We start from the raw sequence: 23,282 nt of genomic DNA on the forward strand, positions 1-23,282 counted from the left end.
CCATGTTTGGTAATTGCATCTGCAGAAGGATGGATCATAGCCTAAGGCTGGTGGTTTTCTGTTTTTCATTTGAGAAAAAGGGGTTTAGGAATTTCTGGGTTACCAAAATTGTTGATTTCTACCCCAAATTCCATTCAGTTAAACTATTTGTGATGGACAGTGAAATATTATTTTCCTTATCCTTGATGTTTTTCTTTCCTTGCTGTAAAGTGTTGTTCGGGAAAATTAAAAAGATGGAAAGATAGAGAGATACAGACAAACATTACAAAACTATTACTGGATTATACACTTTAATATATTTTCCTTGATCTTGGTTCTTGAAATTGCAAGCATAAGAAAAGTGTTGTGAGGGGAGCTGAGTTTCCCTATAATTTTTTGCCCAAAATGTCATGGCTTAACAGATTTGCCTAGCCTTCTAACTCTGTCTGATAATAAAGAAAAGATGGTGCTGGAAGCTGCTTTGATACAGGGTGAAAGTACATCATCTCCTCACTGCTGATTATTGAACATGTATAATTAATGCTTCGTAATTTCATTGTCGCTTAAAAGAAAAAGAAGAAAGGGCTAGGGATGCAAATGTAACTGTGACTATAACAGAATGCAGTTTGCCCAAAGCATGATTGATGGAGGAAATATAAAATGAAGTATGCTCAGCATTTTTTAGTGCTTACGCTATGTCCTCCTTATTTCCTCTGCGCAAAACATTCAGCTTATAGTGAAGCCTGACCCATATGGCAGATTCATGTGGAGAATAATAGATGTGATGTTTGCAGTCATTCTTCCTTTTCCAGGGCAAATGAGGAAAAATTATAGAACAGTATGAAAATCATGTTCGGAACTGACAGTGTCGGGAATGACACCAAAAGCATCAGCAGCACATTGGCTCATGATCACAAGAGAAGAGGCAGGGTAGTGGGGTGATGCCATAGTATTCTCAGGCCTGTGGCTCTGGGGCCAGCGCCAGGTTTTATCACTAACATGACATGCAAAGGCTTATTTCAAGAAAGAACTGTGTGTGGGATCATAGGTTTGTCTGCAAAACACACCCCAACTCTCCAAAGCTCTTTCCCTATAACCCAAAGGCACATGGCTTTGATGTGGAACAGAGCAAGCTGCCTCAGACTTAGTCAAACCCAAGATCCATCTAGCTTAATATTGTATACTCTCCATGCTCTCCAGGGTTTCTGAAATGGGACACATCCAGCCCTACTTTGACATGCTGGGGATTGAACCTGGGACGTTCTACATGCAAGGACCACTTAGCTGTGGTCCTTCTTCAGATAGAGAAACACAGGAAGCTGCCTTGTACTGAGTCAGACCATTGGTCCATCTAGCGCAGTACTGCTTATTCTGACTGGCAGCCATTTTCCAGGCTTTTAGGCTGGGGTCTCTGGCAGTCCTACCTGGAAATGCCAGGTATTGAATTTAGGAGCTTTTACATGCAAAGCAGATGTTCTACCACTGAGCTGCAACCCTTCCCCTAGTGCTCAGAGGAAACAATCTGCACATGCTCATGCTCGGCTAGCCGCATGAGAGGGCAGAAGCTTGCTCAGAGCCCCACATAAGATCATAGAATTGTAGAGTTAGAAGGGACCATGTGGGTTATCTAGTTCAACCCCCTGCAATGCAGGAATCATTTGCCCAACATGAGACTCAAACCCACAACCCTTGAGTTATGCTTTACCAGCTGAGCTATCCCAGCAGTCTATGAGCTGAGTGTAGAGGAATATAAAAGCCCCCTCCCAGGGGCCCGCTCTAGGTCAGCCCCCGCCCCCAGGCACTGTGTCAATGGCTCTGAGATTCTTTAGTAGAAAAAGCAAAACTGGAAAAGCTTCTCATAAGGTTGAAATAACCCTGCTTAGGTTGCCTTTGTGCAGGCTTTCATTTTATGGTGATTTCATGCACTCTTTTTTCTTTATTATTATGCCCTTTGGTTTAAAAACAATGTGTCATGATATTTAAATGAAAGCCTATTGCCAGTGACGGCCCAGAATCATGCAACTTAAGTCAATGGAGGATGTCATTTAATGACTAGAGAGCAATCCAATTGCTTTCCTGCTGTGATGTGCACATTTAGTGACTACTGCTGTTCTTGGGGGGGGGGATGGGGCAATATCACTGCTGCTCATGACACCTTTTGGTACATTTTCTCACTAAGACCAAGATAAAAGTTTGATTAAAAGTTTAAGTAGCTATGGTTTGGTTTAGTGTTTTTTCTAATGGCTCTTCCTCTGGGTTAGCACAAAGTAGAAAAGGAAGCAAAATCTTAAAAGGATTTCCTGCTTGAAATATGAACCCTCTTAAGTTTTAGTGGCAAAGCCAAGTCTGTAAAATGAAATCATTTCACTGACAACAGATGCAGGGAGAAGAATTGTAGAAGAGTCACATACATCTGCTGTTGCGGGTGACCCAATCTAGGTGGCCATGTGTCCTGCTTTACTGAGTACCGTCCTCTATTTCAAGAGCTGTCAAGCCCAGTCCTTTATTGAAAAAGGGCTCTTTGGTTCCAGGAAAAGAACTATAAGAAGGGAAACCCAAACCCCTGAAGCTGCCCATCTGTAATTAGCACTTGGACAACAGACTGAGCAGGCACTCAGTAGGTCATCATGCCATCCATACTGGGAAAAGGGCAGTGGGGAGGTGGGGGGGACGACAATGCAGGCTGGAGTCTCTGCCTACATGGGCATCTGTGTTGTAAACACATCCAACACATGGAGGAGAGTGCTATCAATGGCTACTACCCACAATGGCTATCCTCTGCTGCCACAGTTGGAGGAAGCAATGCTTCTGAGCACCAGTTGCTGGAAACCACAGGAGGGGAGAGTGCCCTTGTGCTCATCATCCAGAAAATCTCTTCTATCATTCTTGTGCTTATCCTTTGCTTTCCCTCTTTGCAATGTTTCTGTCTCAGATTCTCCCTTTCTCTCTCCTCTTTCTTTCTCTCCAGTTTGTTGCCCAGCCCAACTGCCAGCAGCTGCTAGCGACGCTTTGGTATGATGGCTTTCCCGGATGGCGGCGAAAGCATTGGGTGGTCAAGCTCTTGACATGCATCACCATTGGACTGCTGTTTCCCGTGCTTTCTGTGGCCTACTTGATTGCCCCTAAGAGCAGGCTGGGACTGTTCATCAAAAAGCCATTTATAAAGTTTATCTGCCACACTGGCTCCTACCTTACCTTTCTCTTCATGCTCCTACTGGCATCGCAGCACATTGTCAGGACTGACCTCCACATGCAGGGACCTCCTCCAACCATCGTTGAATGGATGATCCTCCCCTGGGTTCTAGGTAAACCACTGAATGCAAAAGCATGTGAGGGTTTATGGGATTTGCATGCACATTAATTTGGTTTGGGGTGCTGTTTCCATGCAAATAGGTGTAGCACCATAATTTCCAAATCAGTAGCTATTGTCTCTTCTGCAGGTGAAAAATGGTCAAATAGTATCCTGAATTTAGCCTGTTTTTGCTACCAGTTTGGGATGGGGCTGAGGGAAGAAGATAGGTATATTTTTTCCCTTTTCTTTTCCTCATTTGTCATTAGTTTGTGCTTCTGATTAGGGTTAGCCAGGTGGTACAAGTGAGTTAAAATATTTATAGGGGCAGCAGTGAAATGGTGTACAGTACAGTTTGTGAGGCACACTCTGCACTGTCACACCTTGGGGAAGCACTGTGACAGAGCACATGTTTCACATTCAAAAGGTCCCTGGTCCATTCCCTCACAGCTAGTAACAGTAGGTACTGAGTAAGATCTCTGGAGAGCTTCTGCCAGTCAGAGGAGCCAATGCTGGGCTAGATAGCTTATACCTGAAGGGAGGATTTAACGGTGCAACAGAATGCCCTAGATCAAACCTGTCTTTGATTTCTGAGCCTGAAGACATGGCTGCAAGACAAGAGAAAATAGCCATTTACAATCTGTGAATTATTTAGCTTGTTCTCTGTGTTTATTCAAATGTTATTCTGAGTATTATATTTTTTTTGTCAGGAGTGGGGAATTTGTGGCCCTCTAGATGTTGCTGAAATACAGCTCCCATCATCCTTGACAACTATCTAATAACACCTAGAAACCTATTGGAGTCTGCAGATTTTTAATGTGCCACCAGCCCCCTAAGTACAATTCTGTATTTGGGAATGGAAATGAGCCAAGGTATTTTGAACTTGGGATGGGCAATCCCCCTCAGTCCTAAGCTATTGGCCAGGCTGGCTGGGACTGATGGCAGCTGGAGTCTAGCAACATAGGCTCCCCATCCCTGCTTTAGGCAAACAGATACTGCATTTCACCACATAATGATTGCATTTATGGTGCCTTTTTTTTCCTTTCCAAAAATGGGGGATGCAGTGAATTGCACGTTGGAGGCAGAGGAACAGATTGGGGATGGGTGGCAGAGGTGGTTGCTGCTTCCCCTCCTTGTCTGGGTCCCAGAGCACAAGCCCAAGGTTAGCGGCAGCAGTGGCAGTGGCAATGGCGGCAGCAGCAGCCTTAGCAGCCTCACCTCCTCCTGCTACCTCTGCTCAGGCAGGTGGGAGTGAGCAGGCTTCTTGGCTGGGTCCAAGCCAAGGCCAGAGCACACGGTGAGAGCCAACGGCACTGGCTTAAAGCAGGAGCCCCATGGCCAAGCTGCCTCCTTGCCTCTCAACTCCATGCGTTGCAAAGTGGCGGCAAGGGCAGCAGCAGCCCGGGCCTGGCTTTACCTTGCCTTGCCTCCTCCAGATACTGTAACTCCAGGTACAGTCCTCAGGACCCAGACTCCCAACCTCACTGCCTCAGGAGCCCCCATGCTGATCCCCATCTCGCCTCCCAATTTCCCCTGCAACTATTATGTGGGAAATGCCCTGGGACCGATTTTAGGGTCTGAAAAAGGGGTGTAGGACTATTACAAGGTGGCGACCAGTATGCGGTGAAATACGGTTGATACATTTGTACAGGTGCTGTTTCCAAGAGCTGCACCTAGAAAACCAGCTGCCAAGAATATGAGAGCCATGCTGGATTGGCACAGTGGCATTCTGCTCTCATAGCACCCATCCAGATGCCTGCAAGCAGACTGTAGGGGAAAATTCACTCCCCTTTGTCTCAACTTTCCCTGTAGGAGATTTTTTCCTACAGGTGCATCCTTTGAAAACAGCCCCTCTGCAGATGGATGGAGATCATCACACTCACTTAAAATAACTCATCATAATAATTCTCGCAAAGGTCAAATAATGGAACGATAATGGATGTTGTTTTAACTAAAGCTCTCAAAAACATTTTACTGGGTGAGCTGGATGATTCATGTGGGCAAAGTGGGCTTTTTTGTTTTTCCTTTCCTTCCAGTGATTTTTTTAATGTCCACTTCAACCTGTATGCAGCACTAGTCAAATGTTAAGAGTGAAAAGCTAAGCTTTCTCAGGTATGAAGTGCTAGATGGTGACATTGTCTCTTTTTGTCCTGCTGTTCTATATAAGGGGATTAGCTTAATTAGGATGAGCCTGGCAAATAAGCACGCTTCCATAAACACACATATTTCTTCGCCTCTTTCAGGTTAAGCTGCCCTGACCTCAAAGCAGCTGTGGGCATATAGGAGAACTCAAGCTATGAGGAAAACATATCCAGTCATTAGCTCCTGGACTATTAGCATCATGGATGATTAGCAAGCTTTCAGCCTAAGAAAGAATGCTCTCCCAGCATTATTAGAATGTTCCAGCAGCGGCACTTTTATTTGGTGGACATAACAGCCAGCCACATATAGATTTCCAGCTTATTTCATGCACTTCACAAACCCTTACACAGGAAACACAGAGGGTCGCTAGACATTTTGACAGATTCAGTCTCCTTGCTGCTACACTAAACTACATCAGTGAAGAAAATGTACTGTAGATTGTGGCTGCAATTTGATGTCACTATAAGCCATAGTCTGTTATGACAGGAACATGCCTAGCCTTACCATGGCTGCAAAAATAAGTGCCTCTGAGTCTCTACTTTTGCTATGAAGGAAGCTGCCTGTGAATAAGAGTCAGGCTATCAGGAGCTTGTGAGCAGGACTAGTTAACAGGGGTGTTTGCAAGGGGAGCGGAGTTGGAGACGGGAGACCCCAAGGTCTGCATCATGGTGCAAGAGGCATGAACAAGAGGCATGAATGGTGAGGGAGCTGCTGCAGTGACCTTCAGCACCTGTGCCATGTTTGTTTTCTCGCCTGAGCGTGTACGAAGGCACACATGCTGCAAGTGTAAGTTGGTTGCCTGATCAGCTTTACAGGAAGGTACAAGGGGAACAACTATCTTGAACCTGATCCTTACCAGTAGGGAAGAACTGGTATATGAGGTAGAAGGGTCTGAAACCCAAGCCCTTTGACGAACAGTTGGAGAGATGTGATATGATACGCATCTTCAACAAGCTAAAGCGCTGCCACATGGAAGATGAAGCAAGTTTGTTTTACGTAGCTCCAGAGGGTAGGACCTGAACCAATGGATTCAGATTACAAAATAGTAGATTTGGATTAAACATTAGGAAGAACTTTCTAATGTTAAGAGCTGTTCAACCATGGAATGGACTGCTTCTGAAGGTGCTGGGATTGCATTCCTTGCAGGTTTTAAAACAGATGTTGGATGACCATCTGTCTGGGATTTTTTGGCTGTATATCATGCATTGCAGGGGGCTGAACTAGACCAGGGGTGGCCAACTCCCAAGAGACTGTGATCTACTCACAGAATTAAAAACTGGCAGTGATCTACCCCCTTTTGGGGGGTTCAGGCCAAAGTTGTTGAACTTTTTTTAGGCAGGAGGAAAGCCCCAATTTTTGAGGATTCAAGCCTAAACTCAAGGGAGAAAGGGGAACAGCCACTCATCAACAGATTGCTGGGGAAACAAACAGCCTCACTGAGTAAACCCCGTTTTCTGTTCTCCAGATTGTGTGACAATGGAGGGCAGGACGAGGGGGCAGGGCCGGATTCTTTTTTTACCAGTGCTAAGGAAAGGGACCCAGCGATCAACCATGATCTACCAAAACCTCCCGGGGATCTACCAGTAGATTGTGATTGACCTGCTGGACATCCCTGGACTAGATGACCCTTGGAGTCCTTCAATGAGTCATCTAGTCCAATTTGATGCATTATTTTTAAAACAGAGTTCTCCAGCTAAGTTGTATACAGAGTAGACCCACTGAAAGTAATGTATCTAAGTTAGGCATGTCCATCAATTTCAGTGGATCTACTCTGAATAGGACTGATGTTGGCTGCTACCCAGAGTAATAGCATCACATCATCACTCAGATTTAGTGATGCAGCCAATCAGATATAGCCATGTGATGGCACTACAAAGCCAGTTCAGAGTGAATACAAAACTTCACTCTGAATGGGAGAACTTCTCTCTGTGTCAAAGCCTCATCCAGACACACAAATATCCCTGAAAGGTTAATTCTCCTGACTGCAATTAATCTCACATAGATCTCATGGGACCTAAAGGCAGGGGCAGACCTAGGGGTTATTTAGGTTGGCCCCCATCAAGGATGCAGGCCCAGTGAGGCACAAAAATCCTGTCTCTGCACTCTGGATTGGAGTGGCCAGGAGCCTTCCCATCCATGCACTCCCTGGGCCACTCCTATGCTGCTCTGAGCAGCTGGGCAAGGTGCACAGGCTCCTCTGGGTGTCTCAGCAGAGGAATCCAGTTGCTGTTATGGGACTTTGCAGCAGTCCTGCGGGCCCCTCAGTGGGCCAATGGCAATATTAGAAGTGTGAGTGGAGTGCCTTGTAGGGCTTAGAGCAAAGAAAGACAGAGAGAGCAGGAGGGGGGAAAAGGAAGGGAGGGCGGAAGGAGGCAGAAGGAAAGGACTGAGCAGAGAGAGGCAGACAGACTGACGGAAGAGGAAGAGGAGGGGAGGAGCAGAGCTCAATGGCACAGAGGGAGTCACTGTCATAATGTGAAAGGCAACAAAAAGTAAACTCCTTTAGTTTCTTGTTCGTGGTCTCTCCCAGTTTTGGAGGCACCGATACATCTCCTTGTCAAGGGTGCAAGGGAGCCTAGGTCCGCATCTGCCTACAGGCAAGCTGAAATTATGAATAAAAAAGACAGGTTGATTTTAAAAGGGGGGGGGACAAACCATCCCATTGCAGCTTTGCATTGTATTCTTACAGCTCAGCTGCACAGCTTCTAAAAACGAAGCTGAGAGTGATTATCTGAGTTGAAACACCAGAACAGCGGGAACTAGTCATTGCGTAAAAGAACATGCTCACAGCACATGCCTGCAAGCAGGCTCCTAACTAGGTAGTATTTCTTAATGCCCCTCTCTCTGTCTCTGCCTTTGTTTAAATTGTGCAAAACACCTCTGCGGAAACAAAAGGGATTACAGGGGAACAAACAAGCAAAGGATGAATTGGTTGTAAATAAAATGATGGTGCTTCTTTTGTTTCGGGTGTCTTCTTACTGTTTCAATCTTGTCTTTAACAGTCAAAATAAATTAAAAAATTGTCGAGTAGCACCTTAGATCATGGCCACTGGTCCCATCACCTCCTGGCAAATAGAAGGGGAAGAAATTGAGGCAGTGAGAGATTTCACTTTCTTGGGCTCCATGATCACTGCAGATGGTGACAGCAGCCACGAAATTAAAAGACGCCTGCTTCTTGGGAGAAAAGCAATGACAAACCTAGACAGCATCTTAAAAAGTAGAGACATCACCTTGCCAACAAAGGTCCGTATAGTAAAAGCTATGGTTTTCCCAGTAGTGATGTATGGAAGTGAGAGCTGGACCATAAAGAAGGCTGATCGCTGAAGAATTGATGCTTTTGAATTATGGTGCTGGAGGAGACTCTTGAGAGTCCCATGGACTGCAAGAAGATCAAACCTATCCATTCTTAAGGAAATCAGCCCTGAGTGCTTCCTGGAAGGACAGATCCTGAAGCTGAGACGCCAATACTTTGGCCACCTCATGAGAAGAGAAGACTCCCTGGAAAAGACCCTGATGTTGGGAAAGACTGAGGGCACAAGGAGAAGGGGACAACAGAGGACGAGATGGTTGGACAGTGTTCTCGAAGCTACCAGCATGAGTCTGACCAAACTGCGGGAGACCGTGAAAGACAGGAGTGCCTGGCGTGCTCTGGTCCATGGGGTCACGAAGAGTCGGACACGACTAAATGACTAAACAGCAACAACAAAGCATCTTAGAGACCAACTAGGTTGTTCATGCACACAAAAGCTTATACCCAGAACAAACTTAGTTGGTCTCTAAGGTGCTACTTGACAATTTTTTAATTTTTTAATTTATTTCGACTGTGTAAGACCAACACGGCTGCCTACCTGAATCTTGCTTTAACAGGTTGTGTTTGTCTCCAAAAAGAAATATATAGTGGGGCTATTGGTTAAACTGCAAAGGGAAGGCATTGTTTCATAGCAAATGAAGTATTTCCTTCTTTAAAGGGGGGAGGGGGAGAAAAATATGAAATGCCTCCTTCTAAAAAAGGAGGGAGACAAACGGAAAGAACAGTCACGTTCCATGCAGACGGCATGGCAGTAACTATAGTAACAATTCTAACAATGATTACTCGCAGTGAATGTAACATATGGGGTTCTTCATCAGAATCCACTCCACTGATTTGTTTGAACAGGCAAAAGAAAAAGAAGAAGATGATTTTGGTAGAAAAATAAAACATTCCTTAACCAGTCTCATCATGATGATGATACTGAAATCACAGTTCAAAAGAAAGTGAAAGATAAGATTTTGTTAAGTTTTCATGAGGCCAGGGTGCATCCAAATAAGTTTCATTAGTACAAGGATCTACATTTGTACAATGAACCTTCCCACCTCCCTCTGCCTGACCACACGCTCCTTGGGTCTGTTCTGGGGGCCTCCCCCAACCCTCTGGAGCAGATCCGTAGAGGGCAAGGGATGCACAGAGGGAGGAGAGCATGCAAAGTTTCACAGGGCAAGCAAAAATCATTGCACAAATGGAACAAGTGCAATGGATGCCTCTCATTGATTCAACTGTAGCACCTTAAAGACCAACTAAGTTAGTTCTTGGTATAAGCTTTCGTGTGCATGCACACTTCTTCAGATACACGTATCTGAAGAAGTGTGCATGCACACGAAAGCTTATACCAAGAACTAACTTAGTTGGTCTTTAAGGTGCTACAGGAAGGAATTTTTTTATTTTGACTATGGCAGACCAACACGGCTACCCATCTGTAATTGATTCAACTCTCTCTTTCTCTGTTGTTTAGTGACCATAAGGAAATGGAAGGGTCCAACATGGCTGGGTGCCTTTTCTTTTTGTTTCATTTGCTTGTCTTGTTCATTGTTTTTTCTTGCTGGGCGAATGTAGATAGAATTGATATTATATTTTGATAAAGCTCAATTAATGCATATTCAGGCCTGTAGTGATAGGATAAAAAACAATAAACTGGTAGTGGTGAAACATATTGTGAGGGTTTGATTAGCTGCTTGTGCGTGAAAACGTGCTCCCTCAGAGTTTGTGCGCCCCCACAAACCTCCGTGTGTGACGGAGCTCCTCAGACATGTCTGCTCTAGTCACTAGTAGAGTCCGACAGTGGCTGCCTGCGGAAGCGTTTCCAGCAAAGAAGTTCCTTAACGGAAACGCGTCTCCTGGACTCACGGCGTGACAGTTTCCTGCGAGGTATGGGTCTCCCTATGGGAGACTCCGATACCTCCCCACTGTTCTCGCTGGAAGCCTCCCTGAGCCCTCCCTCCTGCTCGCATTCCCTCAGAGACCCACTCCTCCCCCTGCTGGTCCCTGCTTCAGCAGTTGAGTCTCTTTCATCCTGCCTGAGTCCCTCCACCACCTGATGCTCTGATGGCAGTTCCCTGACATCCACTTCCCCTCCAGGGCCCCCCTCACCCCCTCCCAATTCCTCCCCCCTGGGAGGTGAAGGGCTAAAACCCCGAAACGAATCTTCCTCATCTTCTGACGTCTCGAACAATTCTCTCCATCGATCGTCGTACTGGCCAGCTGAATCCTCCTCCTCTTCAGAATCTGGGAACCCCTCCAACTCCTCTTCCTCGTCGGTGGTGGCAAAGTATTCCCTTCGGAACCTCGCTACAGGCTGAGGTTTACGTGGGAACCTCTGATGAAAAGTCTCTATTAAAACCTCGTCATTGACATCCTCTGCCCTAACCCAGGTGTTTTCCGACTCCGGTTCCCCTTCCCACATTACCAAATACTCTACTTGATCTCCCTTCCACCTGGAATCGAGGATCTCCGCTACATGGTAGCTGTGTTCCTTCTCCTCCATTGCTGGTCCCCTAGTGACCCTCCCCTCACTGTCTCCTCTATACGGTGACAGCAACGACCTGTGAAAAACTGGGTGCAGCTTCATGTGGTTCGGTAACCGGAGCCTGAAAGCCACTGGATTGACCTGCTGTATGACTTCAAACGGACCCAGCCTTTTGGGTCTTAATTTCTTACAACCTCCTTTGAATGGCAACCCTTGGGTTGACAGCCACACCTGGTCCCCCACCCTGATGCTTTCACCTTCCCTTCTGTTTTTGTCTGCTTGCCTCTTATATTCCTCCTTAGCCCTGTTTAAGTTGAGTTGGAGCTGGCGATGGATCGCTTCCATTTCTTCCACGAACTGTTCTGCAGCTGGAACGCTCCAGTTCTCCCCCTCCCCCCCTGGGAAGGCTCTGGGATGGCACCCGTGATTAGCCAAAAAGGGGCTCATCCCCGTGGACACGTTCTCTGCATTGTTGTAGGCAAATTCTGCCAACGCCAGCTTCTCCACCCAATCATTCTCTCTGTCATTAACATAACACCTCAAATATTGTTGGAGAACCCCATTTGCTCTTTCCGCCTGCCCGTTGGTTTCAGGATGACGGGCCGTCGAGAAATTAACCTCTACATGCAGTAAGCTCATGAGCTTCCTCCAGAACCTGGAAGTAAATTGTTTCCCTCGGTCTGAAACCACCCTCAAGGGGGCGCCATGCAACCTAAACACATTCTCTACAAACAATTTGGCGGTTTCTTCTGCTGTAACCGCATGTGAGCAGGCTATGAAGTGGGCCATTTTAGTTAACAGGTCTACTACAACCATGATGGCTGTTTTCCCTCTAGACCTTGGCAGATCAGTCATGAAATCTATTGCCACTGCTTCCCACGGTCTCTCAGGTGTGGGCAGTGGTTCTAATAAACCAGCCGGCGCCTGCCTCTCCCCCTTGGCTCTTTGGCATTGTTCACACCCTCTCACATACTCCCGCACATCTTCCCTGACCTTGGGCCACCAAAATTCCCTGGTAACCAGCCACATGGTTTTGTGTTGCCCAAAGTGCCCTGCTGTGGGGCTATCGTGCAGCTGCTTGAGTACTTTCTCCCTCAATTCCCCTTCAGGTATATATAACGCTCCCTTATAATACAATGCCCCATTTCTCTCCTCAAAACCACCGGGTTTGTCTTCCTCCCCTCTGAGATCCCTGAGTTTCCCCTGGGCGTATGCATCCTGCACCGTACCCTCTACCAATTCCCTTTGCCCCACCAAAGTCGCCCCACACACCCAGCGGTCCTCTGGAATGATATGGGTTTCTTCGGGTGCTCCCTCCCCCTCCAAATATTCAGGTTTGCGTGAGAGAGCGTCCGCCCTAACATTCTCTGGGCCTGGCACATAACAAATCTCAAAGTTAAATTTGGAGAACTCTTGGGCCCATCTCAACTGCCTTTGGTTGAGCACTCGCGCCGTTCTCCAGTACTCTAGATTTTTATGGTCCGTGCACACTTGCACTTTATGTTGTGCACCAACTAGCAGATGCCTCCATCTCCGGAACGCCTCATGAATAGCAAGCAGTTCTCGGTCGTACACCGTGTAGTTCCTCTCGGATTTGTTCAGCTTCCGCGAGAAGAAGGCACACGGACGCCACTCCGACTCCTCCTTCCCCGGCTGCAGAAGAAGCACCGCCCCTATGGCTCTGTCAGATGCGTCTGTTTCAACCCTTAGCTTCTTTCGTAAATCCACATGCAGAAGTTGTTCTTCAGAGGCGAAGGCCCTTTTCAGTTCCTCAAACGCTCGCTCCGCCTCCGCCGTCCATACAAACTTCTTCTTACTGCTGAGACAGTCAGTGATGGGCGCCGTCAGATGGGCGAAGTTGCGGATGAACTTACGATAAAAGTTTCCAAACCCTAGGAACCTCTGCACATCCTTCTTGGTTTTGGGTGTTTTCCATTCCAGCACTGCCTGTACCTTGCCGGGATCCATGGCCAATCCCTTGTCTGACAGGCGGTACCCCAGGAATTCCACCTCCTTGGTATGGAACCGACACTTCTCCAGTTTGACCCACAGCCTGTTGGCTTGCAGTCTGCTCAACACTTCTCTGACGTCTCTCACATGTTGCTCCTCATTCTCAGAATACACCAACACATCATCTAGAAAGGCAACGCAATTCTTGTAGAGCAAAGGGCCCAGCACGTGGTTCATAAAAGATTGAAAACACGCGGAGCCTGCTTGTAATCCAAATGGCATAACGAGGTATTCAAACGCCCCCAAAGGGGTAAACATGGTGGTTTTCCATTCATCCCCTTTCCTTATGCGTATCAGGTTGTACGCCCCCCTTAGATCCAGCTTTGTGAAAATCTTTCCCTTCCTCACCATGGTCAAAATATCATCAATTCTGGGCATAGGGAACGCCACCGGTTCAGTCACTGCATTCAGCCGCCTAAAATCACATACAAGTCTCGGCTTGTCCGCATTTTTTTTGTCCACAAAGAACACTGGGCTCCCCCCTGCTGCTTTGGACTCTCTGATGAAGCCTCTCTTCAGGTTCTTGTCAATGAACCCTCGCAACTCCTGCATTTCCCTGTCTGACATGGCATACAACTTGCCCACGGGAAGCTGTGCTCCAGGGAGTAAATTGATCTGACAATCAAAGGGTCTATGAGGTGGTAGTTGGTCAGCTTCCTTCTCACTGAACACGTCGCTGAGATCTGCATACTGTGGTGGTACCTTCACCTTCCCCATTACTTCAGTCCCTGCTAGGGTGGCTTGGGCCCCTACTGAACCCTTCTCCCCTTTGCAGTGTTCTAGGCAATGTGCTGAACCAAAGGACACCACTCTTTGATGCCAGCCAACCAGCGGATCATGTAGAGCTAGCCAGCTCATTCCCAAAATAATGGGAGCGCCTCCCAGGGTGGCCACATTAAACGCTATCAGTTCTGTGTGCCTTGCCACCCTCATTATCATTGGGACAGTCTGCAAGCGGACTCCTCCTCCCAACAACTCCCTGCCATCGATCGTGGTCACCTGCAGGGGGTTGCTTAAAGGGATAGTCTGTATCTGGTGTTCAGCAGCAAACTCCTTGCTCATAAAATTGCAGGAGCTGCCTGAGTCCAATAGCGCCTTTATTTTTAGGGGGTGCCCATTCTGCAGCTCTAGCGACACTTCAATCACTAGAGCAGGTCGAGGAGCTTCTGGCACGGGCACTTTCACTGCTCTTTGGCCTGGCTGCAGTGCCCCAATTGTGGCAACCAGGCGTTGGCTTTTACCTGCTCCGCTCCCCCTTCTTCTCCCCCCTCAACAGCTCCCACCATCCCTTGCCATTCCTTCCTCTGGGGGCAGACTCTGGCAAAGTGGCCTGGCTGTTGGCAGAGATAGCATTTCCGGGGGCCCTTTCCCTCCTTCTTAGCTCCCTCGCTGGTTTTTGAAAATGCGCGCGCGCGCGCTGTTCCGATTTCCATCGGCTCTGCCGGCGGGAAAGCTGGCTCAGGAATGTCTGGAATGCGGAACTCCTTCCAACGTTCCCCTCTCCCTTCCCGCCTCTCCAAGGCTCTTGCCTCCTGCCGCGCTCCTATGGTCAGCGCAGATTTGGTCAGCTGATCCATAGACTCCGCCCTGGGGCTCCGTGCCAGCTCGTCTTTCACCCCCGAAGAAAGACCTTCTTCAAATAGCATTTGAACGGGTGCCGCCGATAAATCCCAACTCAGTCTGTGAATCAGCATGGTAAACTCAGTCCAATATTCACGGACAGATCGACTCCCCTGCTTACAAGCCATTAGCTGTCTGCGCACCACCCCTTCCTCAATATCGCTGGAAAACATGATATCCATTGCTCGAAAGAACTTCATTGTGTCCTTTAGTATGTCATTGTGCGTTGCCATTAGGGGTCGAACCCAGTCTCTAGCCCCTTTCTCAAGATGCCCAATTACAAAAGCAACTCGCGATTCCTCATCAGGGAACTCATCGAACTGCACATTAAGGGCATATTGCATCTCTGTCCTAAAAGCATGGTAGTCCTTGGGGTCCCCCCCAAATTTCTGCACCAATCCTGGTACCTTTCTGGGGAATTGAGTGGCTCTCCCCTTCTTGTCTGCATCCTGAGCCCTTCTCTCCTCCAGCCTCGCCGTCTGCAGGGCCAGTTGAACCTCCAACGCTCGGTATCTATCTTCCAAGCTTGGACCAGCTCCAGCCCCTGCTCCTCCGGTTCCGGTTGGTTCGCTCATGATGCCTTCTCTTGCACAGGCAGCGTACAAAGACTGTCGGACTGCTGTGAGGGTTTGATTAGCTGCTTGTGCGTGAAAACGTGCTCCCTCAGAGTTTGTGCGCCCCCACAAACCTCCGTGTGTGACGGAGCTCCTCAGACATGTCTGCTCTAGTCACTAGTAGAGTCCGACAGTGGCTGCCTGCGGAAGCGTTTCCAGCAAAGAAGTTCCTTAACGGAAACGCGTCTCCTGGACTCACGGCGTGACAGTTTCCTGCGAGGTATGGGTCTCCCTATGGGAGACTCCGATACCTCCCCACTGTTCTCGCTGGAAGCCTCCCTGAGCCCTCCCTCCTGCTCGCATTCCCTCAGAGACCCACTCCTCCCCCTGCTGGTCCCTGCTTCAGCAGTTGAGTCTCTTTCATCCTGCCTGAGTCCCTCCACCACCTGATGCTCTGATGGCAGTTCCCTGACACATATCATCCCCTTTTTGGGTCTTCCAATTCTAGGCAGAATCAATGTTTGGAGGGTGAGCAGACACTCCATTTAGGAACACAGGAGGCTGCCTATTTGGTCTATCCAGGCCGGGGACATTCCCAGTCCTTCCCGGAGATACCAGGAATTGAACCACGGACCTCCTGCATGCAAAGCAGATGCTCTACTACGGAGCTATATAATAATTTGCACACAAAAAATTAATGCATGAAAGTCAGGGAGGCTGATGAGTAGCCCCAGTCTCCCTCTTTGCATTGACTCTACATGGAATTTGATGGGGCTGAAAAGGGATATAAATGGACACACAGATATGGATGGTGTGTAAAGCTACGTTACACAGAGCTGGCTCACTGAACTGGCCCATCTCACCGTCCACTGTCCCTCTTTAACTGGCAGAAACTCTTTAAGGTCTCAGCTTGGCAGAGGCTTTACCAAGAGAAGGGACTCAGTTGCAGGAACTGAGCACCAAAGGCTTGCTTCAGCATGGTCCACTGTCACGTCTCCAGTGCGCAGCCTGAATGCCAAAATGGGGAAATCAAAAGCCACTATTATGCTTGGGTCAAGAGGGGTGGCATGAACAGTCTCTAACAACTTAGGAAAGAGACTGTCTCTAATAAAAAAGGAAAGAGATGCTCCCCTCCCACCTCCAAATAGCTTTTTTTCAAAGTTAAGCTGAATTTTCTCAAAGCAAACTGCTCTTGCTGCACTTCCATCTTAATATAAAAACGGTTAAATGTACGCTTCTTCCAGGGGCTTTTAAACCTTTTCCATTTGAAGTGGCAGCTCAGCTACTTATGCTTGTACTAGTCCTTCCACATCAAGCCATATTTCACATCCTGTCAGAGCAGACTACTTAAAAGCAGCATCATTATGTTTTTTCAGAAACAAAGGAGTGGCAAAAGGGGATCGCTGAATCTTGCTTCTGAGCCACTGCTTTTAAATAGTGTTTTCATAACGTCCTGTTTACTCTGCTTTGGTGGCCAGTGAATATGTCTCATGGAAATGAACTCTCTTTCCTTAGGTTTTATCTGGGGCGAAATCAAAGAAATGTGGGACGGAGGCTTCAATGAGTATGTTCACGACTGGTGGAACCTGATGGATTTTGCAATGAACTCTCTCTACCTGGCAACGATCTCTCTGAAAATTGTTGCATATGTCAAGGTATCATTACCATGGAGCATGTGTGTGTGCACTCGTTAGCACTGGGGTAGCTAACCTGTGACCTGCAAGTCACATTTATGCTCTTAAGGGTTTTTTGTAGCTCCCCCATAGCCTCCCCCCCATTTGTCATTTTTAAATTAAAAAATCACTTACTTTAAAAATAACAATACATGTTTTTACTGACCACTTCCATGTGTAAGTAAATGCCAAAAGCGTCTTGTGACCCCCTTCAAATCTTTTTTTTTTTTTTTACCATCCACTTTTGCAACTCTTGACATTGGGCCCCCAAAAACATTAGTCACTCCTGCTTTAGTGTCAGGCTTCTCCAAGATATTGGCTTTCTTTCTTTCTTTCTCTCTCCCTGCCAACCTGTGGGTCCTCAGATGTTGTTGAACTACAACTCCCATCACCCCTGGTTAGCAAGGCCAGAGTTCAGGTATGATGGGAGTTGTAGTCCAACAACATCTGGGGACCCACAGGTTGAGAACCGCTGGAACATATCAAATTCTCTGTGAATTCTATGATTACATTACAATTTGGGGGTATGATCAAGTTCAGGTATTTCCTGTTTGCATATCTGGAGTCTTGGGGATGTCTGCTTCTTCACCCTTTGAACTTTTTGACACAGACTCACCTCTCCCCCCACCCCTTATTGGCCTCATTCATGGTTCTTAGCATCTTGTCTGCACTAGCACTAACCACATCAAGCTCTTAACCAGGGTTTGCAAACTCAGTTCAAATAAATGCTGATTTCAAATCCTGATTAGAAGTAGAATCCTATACGTGTATGCTCAGACATAATCCTGATGCATGTGGGACTTACTCTCAGATGTATAGTATTGTGGTCCGCAATGTGAACTTGGTTGCCATCAAATGCAGCTGTAAATGTCAAACTATGGCTAGGGTGGACTTGGAAAGTGATGATGAATGAGTAACCAGTTCCTTATCCGACACCCACTTTGCAAACCGTGGTGTTCAAGAAGCCAGTGTTACATGCATCAGAAATGTATCTTGCTTGTGCACCAGGTGCCCAAATAAGGATTTTTCTTCTATCCCAAGCAGCTGTGTCACTATCTACATGTATTGATGATGGATGGTGCAAGGTGGGCAGTGATACAACTGCATTTTAACAGTTTTAGAATTTAACAATGAAACACCAGAGGATTGCAGCACCAACAGATCAAAGGCAACAAAAGAAAGAGGGGAGATCTGAAACCATGCAAGTTAACATTTATTAGATAATTGTGGAGTTTGAGCACCAACCTCTCTTCAGAAGTCAAGGCAGTGCTCACCTGACCTCCTATCACTGGCATCGCTGCACATTTCCAGGAGGGAAAGGGGAAGGGGCATGTTGGCTGGGAGGGTGAAACAGTGCAAACACACCCGCAGGGTTGGCTCCACCTGCACATTAGCACCATACCAACCATCCCACCACTTATCCCTCCTAGTCAGGTGTAGTGACACCAGTGATGGGAATCAAGTAAGCACAGCCACTCTTCCATACTGACTGCTACTGTACATGTCTGTGCTCACGGGTTACTTGAATTCATGAGTTACATGTGCTACCCTGAAGGTGTGACATTTGGCATCTTTTATGTGGAACCTGTTGCTTTGCAGGGCGTTGGACTAGATGACCCATTTTCCAGCTCTACAGTTCTATTATTCTAAGACATGGGGGCCAATTGCACTGTGCCATTATTTGCTTTAATTATTTATGAGGTGTTGTCCAGAAATCACCACATCCTAATTTTGGACCTAAACATAGGAAAAGATTGGTTTATTTGCAGGATGAAAATGGCAGCATCTAAACTGGTTTTTTGACTTGGAGCGCCAAATGCTCCAAGACAGGAGACTAAAATGCTGATATCAAATGGGGCAGGGCGGGGATGGAGGGGTGCATGTACACTTGAATGCAAATGACCTGCGTTTTGGATTGTGTGAGGGCCGGAGGATGGAAAGACCATGGCTCAGTCACAGAACATTTGCCTTAGATGCAAAAGGTCCCAGATCTCCATTCCCCAATGTTCCATTCCCCAAAAATCTGGAGAGCTACTGCCAGTCAGTAGACAAAACTGAGCTAGATGGACCAATGGCCTGGCTCAGTATAAAGCAGTCTCATTGTTTGTTGAAGGGCTGTAGCTCAGTAGTAGAGCATCTGCTTTGCACTCAAGAAGCTCTCACATTCAATTCCTGGCATCTCCAGGTAGGGCTGCCTAAAATCCTGGAGATCCTCTGCCAGTCATTGTAGGCAATACTGAGCTAGATAGGCCACTGGTCTGACTCAGTATAAAGCAGCTTCCTGATTTGATTGTGGACAAGCCTGGACAGAAGGGATGCTGTAAAACAGTAGTTGCATTTGCTGAGTCATGGCTGGTGTGACAATGCACGTTTCTCACTGCAGATTGATTGGGCAGTCCTGGGTGTGTGTGTGAATGTGAGTGGCAAGAGCCAATAGAGGCCAAATTGTCTCAAGTCCGTGCCATATTTGGACCTTAGTGACAGATCTGTCCTGCATGGGAAGCGGATGTAAAAGTGCTTCACCAAAGGAAATTTCAGCGGGCCCGTGCTACTCCGAAGAAGGCTTATGTTCTTGCCATGGCCGATGAAGACCAAATTGTAGCTCATGCTTGAATTGGCAGTTGGCAAAGAATCATTGCATGATTAGGCATTAGAATAGTCTCAGTGTTCTCACACCTCTTGATCGCATCCATAACAAGAAATCTCTTTCCAATGCCAAGTTTTCCTTCCGCCATGTACTTGCAGTGAGGATGCACTTGCTGCACAGTTTCCTGCTGAGCAAAGTCAAAGGAATCATATACTTCAAGTGCATATGCAGAGTGGCAGCCAGGGATGGCCCAAGACATTTTGGAACCTGAAGCAGACCTCAAAATGGCATTCCCCCCCTCCCCGCCAGGGAAGAAGGGGTAAGGGAAGATCTACATCAGAAACAAAGGGCAGGAGAGAAAGATCTACATTCCTGCCAACTGAGGCAGTTTCCTCACCTTGCCTCATGGGTGGGCCGGCCCTGGTGACAGCAGAGCCAAGCTCTTAGGTACCAGAGCTCTGCTCTTCACACATCAATCCTTGCTTCAGGGTTTTCAGACAGTACAAAACTTGCAGCATCCAGATAAAGATGTGTCCTCTGAGGAAGAGAACAAAGCTTGAAATATGTCAGGGTTTTCTATTGGCTTGCTTAATTTTGGCCTGTTCCTTTCTTTTGCCGAGTCTTCAAAACCTCTCTGGGGACTCCTTCACTGGTGTCCTAAGTAAATAAGTAAATAAATGTGTGAAGAAGATGGGAAAATGTGATTGGGTGACAGAGAGAAGGGTGAACTGCTCAACACCTGCTTTGCCTCTTTCTTCACCAAAGGAAAGCAGTGCCCAACCCAGTGATAACAGAATAAATGATGCAAGGAGGGAGCTGCAGCCCTAGATAGGAAAAGAGGCGGTAAGGGAACACCTAGCTACTTCAAATCTACAAGGCCTTGTGAGCTGCACCCAAGGGTACTAAAGGAGCCTGTGAATGTAATCTTACAGCCTTTGTCTGTAATCTTTGAGAATTCTTGGAGAACAAATGAGCTCTTCAGAAGCACAGTACCTGGAGGTAAACTATAGCCATCGTGTCCCAAAATAGAGGACTCCTTGCAATTAAGGACACTCAACATCCCTAGCCATTCACCATGCTGGCTGGGGCTAATGGGAGTTCAACAATACCTAAAGGTCATCAAACCACTTTATCATGAGGCATGTTGCATCACTGGACACATACAAAATATCACCGTTTCAACAGTGAGCAACAGTGATGGACCTTACGGTCTCAAATTTCAGCGGCACCTTCTGCAAGGCCAAAACTTGGAGGCCCCTACATTTTGCCTTCAATTCTACCTCATAGTTGTGCCACTCCTTGCAGCTACCCCAAGGCTCCATGCCCAGTGTGGCCAAACCAGGCATGCTCCCTTAAATATGCCTCTATGAGCAAGCACAACCAGTACCTCATGTGGCAGAGATGGGCAGCCTAGCAGGAAGGGCTTCCAGTTGAGAGCACACCGTGTGCAAGCCACTTTGACATTCACTAGTATTTGGAAAGCTGCCTTTAATGATTTGGCACAAGATGGCCAGAATTGCTATACAGGACAAGAGAAGGATGCATCATTGATTTTTGATTTTTTTTAATGACCCAGTTAGAATTTGCCCTTGAAGATGCTGAATGATATAGATCTGGCCAATTAAATTACTTTGTCAAGTTATTCTTCTCAGGGGCTTCAGCACAAATGTTGGCTAAGAGCCTCATGCTTTGTGGGAGTTTGTCAAAGAAGCTAAGCCATATCTGGCACCCACTGCTTCCCTTGGGCAGCTGTTTTCCAGGCAAACTACACTCATAGCTTCCAGTTAAAGGTCTAGTGAAGAGTTAAACATGAGCATTGTAAGGGCTTTCCACAAATCAAGTTGACTGAGTCTCTCCGTGACGCTCGTGGATGTCTAGAACAGTTTGAAATGTCAGAAGCAATCAGAAGCCATGCAGAAAGGCATTTGTGCAGGACTTCAGTACCTCTGCACTTCGGAAAAATTATCCTTTTTAAAAAAAAGAAAATAAAGCTTTACACAATCCTTGGTTTCTATAAACCAGTTTAATTTATGGCATTTTCCCCAAAAGCATGAAAATTCTATTTATGTAGCCTGCAAACGTACAGACACAACTCCAATTTAAGAGGCAAGCAACAAGTATTTACTGTTGGCTTTTATTGCATGGAGCCATGCAGCAAAATAAGTCCTCAGTGTAACACCAGCAAGCAAGCCACATTATTTTCTTCTTGCATGCACCATTACCACTAGGTTCAACCTGAAGCTGTTTCACAAAATGACACAGTGATGAAAAAGACCTGCAATTTCAAAATCACTTGGGTGTCATACAGCAGGGGCAGACCAAACATGCTGCCCTCCAGGTGCTGTTGGGCTACATCTCCTATCATCCTGACATGGCTGGGGCTGATGGGAGTTGTAGTGCACAACACCTGGAGGATACTATAGAGACATATTGGCTAGAACATGAGGCAGAGTGTGCCATGGGGTTCCATGTTTGCCACACCACATAAAGCAAACCCATTGGTTTGGTTTGACATTTTGCTTGGCTAATTTGTTTTTTGTTTTGTTGGTTTACTTGCTTGGCTTCAGGCCAGTTGCCATAAAAAGCAAGGGGCAAAGATATTCCTCACTTCCCCTCACTGTGTACAGTTCTGATGATGCTATCTAGTAGGCTTTAGACCCAGACTCATCAAAACCCACTGAGCACCTCTTTCCTCGGTCCTGCCACCAGGCTCAAAGTATTCCACCACAAAGCCCTGCTTAGATACCACTAGTGGCTTTTCCCAAATGCTCTGGGACTCAACTCAGCCTCTTGGTCTGAGGCTTGGGCATAGCCCAATCACTAGGCAAGGGATGTGTCTTACATTATAGAGCACATTTTGCTAATTTGGTACCCTCTAGATCCTTTGAACTCCCATTTGCCTTAGCCAGCACAGCCATTTTGGCTGGGGCTTATGGGAATTGTAGTCACTGGGAATCCAGCTTCATCCTCCTCCCCATCCCCTTTGGCCCAGTCTACTTCACCCCCCCACCCCAACCTGCAGATCAAAGTCCTGCTCCAAGTCATTGTCTAAGGGAACCTTCTCAAGAACCCATTGGCCCAGGCCCCCCAAGTTGATGGCCAAAATTCCACTCTCTGTTTACTCCCAGCTTTTCTGGAGCACTTTGTGGGGACAAACAAGGACAAGTAGCCCTCTTGGCTGCTCTTAACCCTCAAAATCATGGGATCCTGGGTGACCTTGGCTGCTGTAGCCAGTACAGGGACTAACCCACAAGACCATCTTGACACACCCAGTGGTGTGTCACCCAATGGGCAAAATCATTGGGGGATTTTATCTCAAAAATTCAGCAGAAGCCAAATCAGCAGGAGCTACCTACCACTGGTGGTGCATGCATACCACCCTCTAGCTGCTCCTTGGTGTTCTCCACTGAAGGAAACACAGCCATTTCATCAGGCACAACTACCCCTGCAGCACCTCTTCTTCTGGCACCTCCTCAGGCACTAGCTGGACTTTTTGGGTATCTACATGCACATCCAATTCATCTTCTTCCACAACAGGCTCCCAGGGAGCAGAGAAATCAATCAGAAGCAGCTCTTGATTTCCAGCCAGACAGCTCTTCTCCGCAACACTTTCCTCCTGCACCCCCTTTTCCCATGGAAAATTAGCAA

The 23,282-nt window shown here is 47.0% G+C and overlaps 1 protein-coding gene across 7 annotated transcripts in view; it reads left to right on the forward strand.

Moving 5' to 3' along the window:
• TRPC5 (transient receptor potential cation channel subfamily C member 5) overlaps positions 1-23,282 on the forward strand; it is a 182,996-nt gene that overhangs the window by 113,500 nt on the left and 46,214 nt on the right. For all 7 annotated transcript variants that reach the window (XM_081179302.1, XM_081179303.1, XM_081179305.1 and 4 more), the window contains 2 exons: positions 2,948-3,284; positions 16,890-17,029. In XM_081179302.1, coding sequence (XP_081035428.1) covers positions 2,948-3,284; positions 16,890-17,029 — 477 coding nt within the window. The remainder of the gene's footprint in view (positions 1-2,947; positions 3,285-16,889; positions 17,030-23,282) is intronic.

This window comes from Podarcis bocagei, assembly GCF_964188305.1.
Source record: "Podarcis bocagei genome assembly, chromosome: Z".
NCBI classification, from domain to species: domain Eukaryota; kingdom Metazoa; phylum Chordata; class Lepidosauria; order Squamata; family Lacertidae; genus Podarcis; species Podarcis bocagei.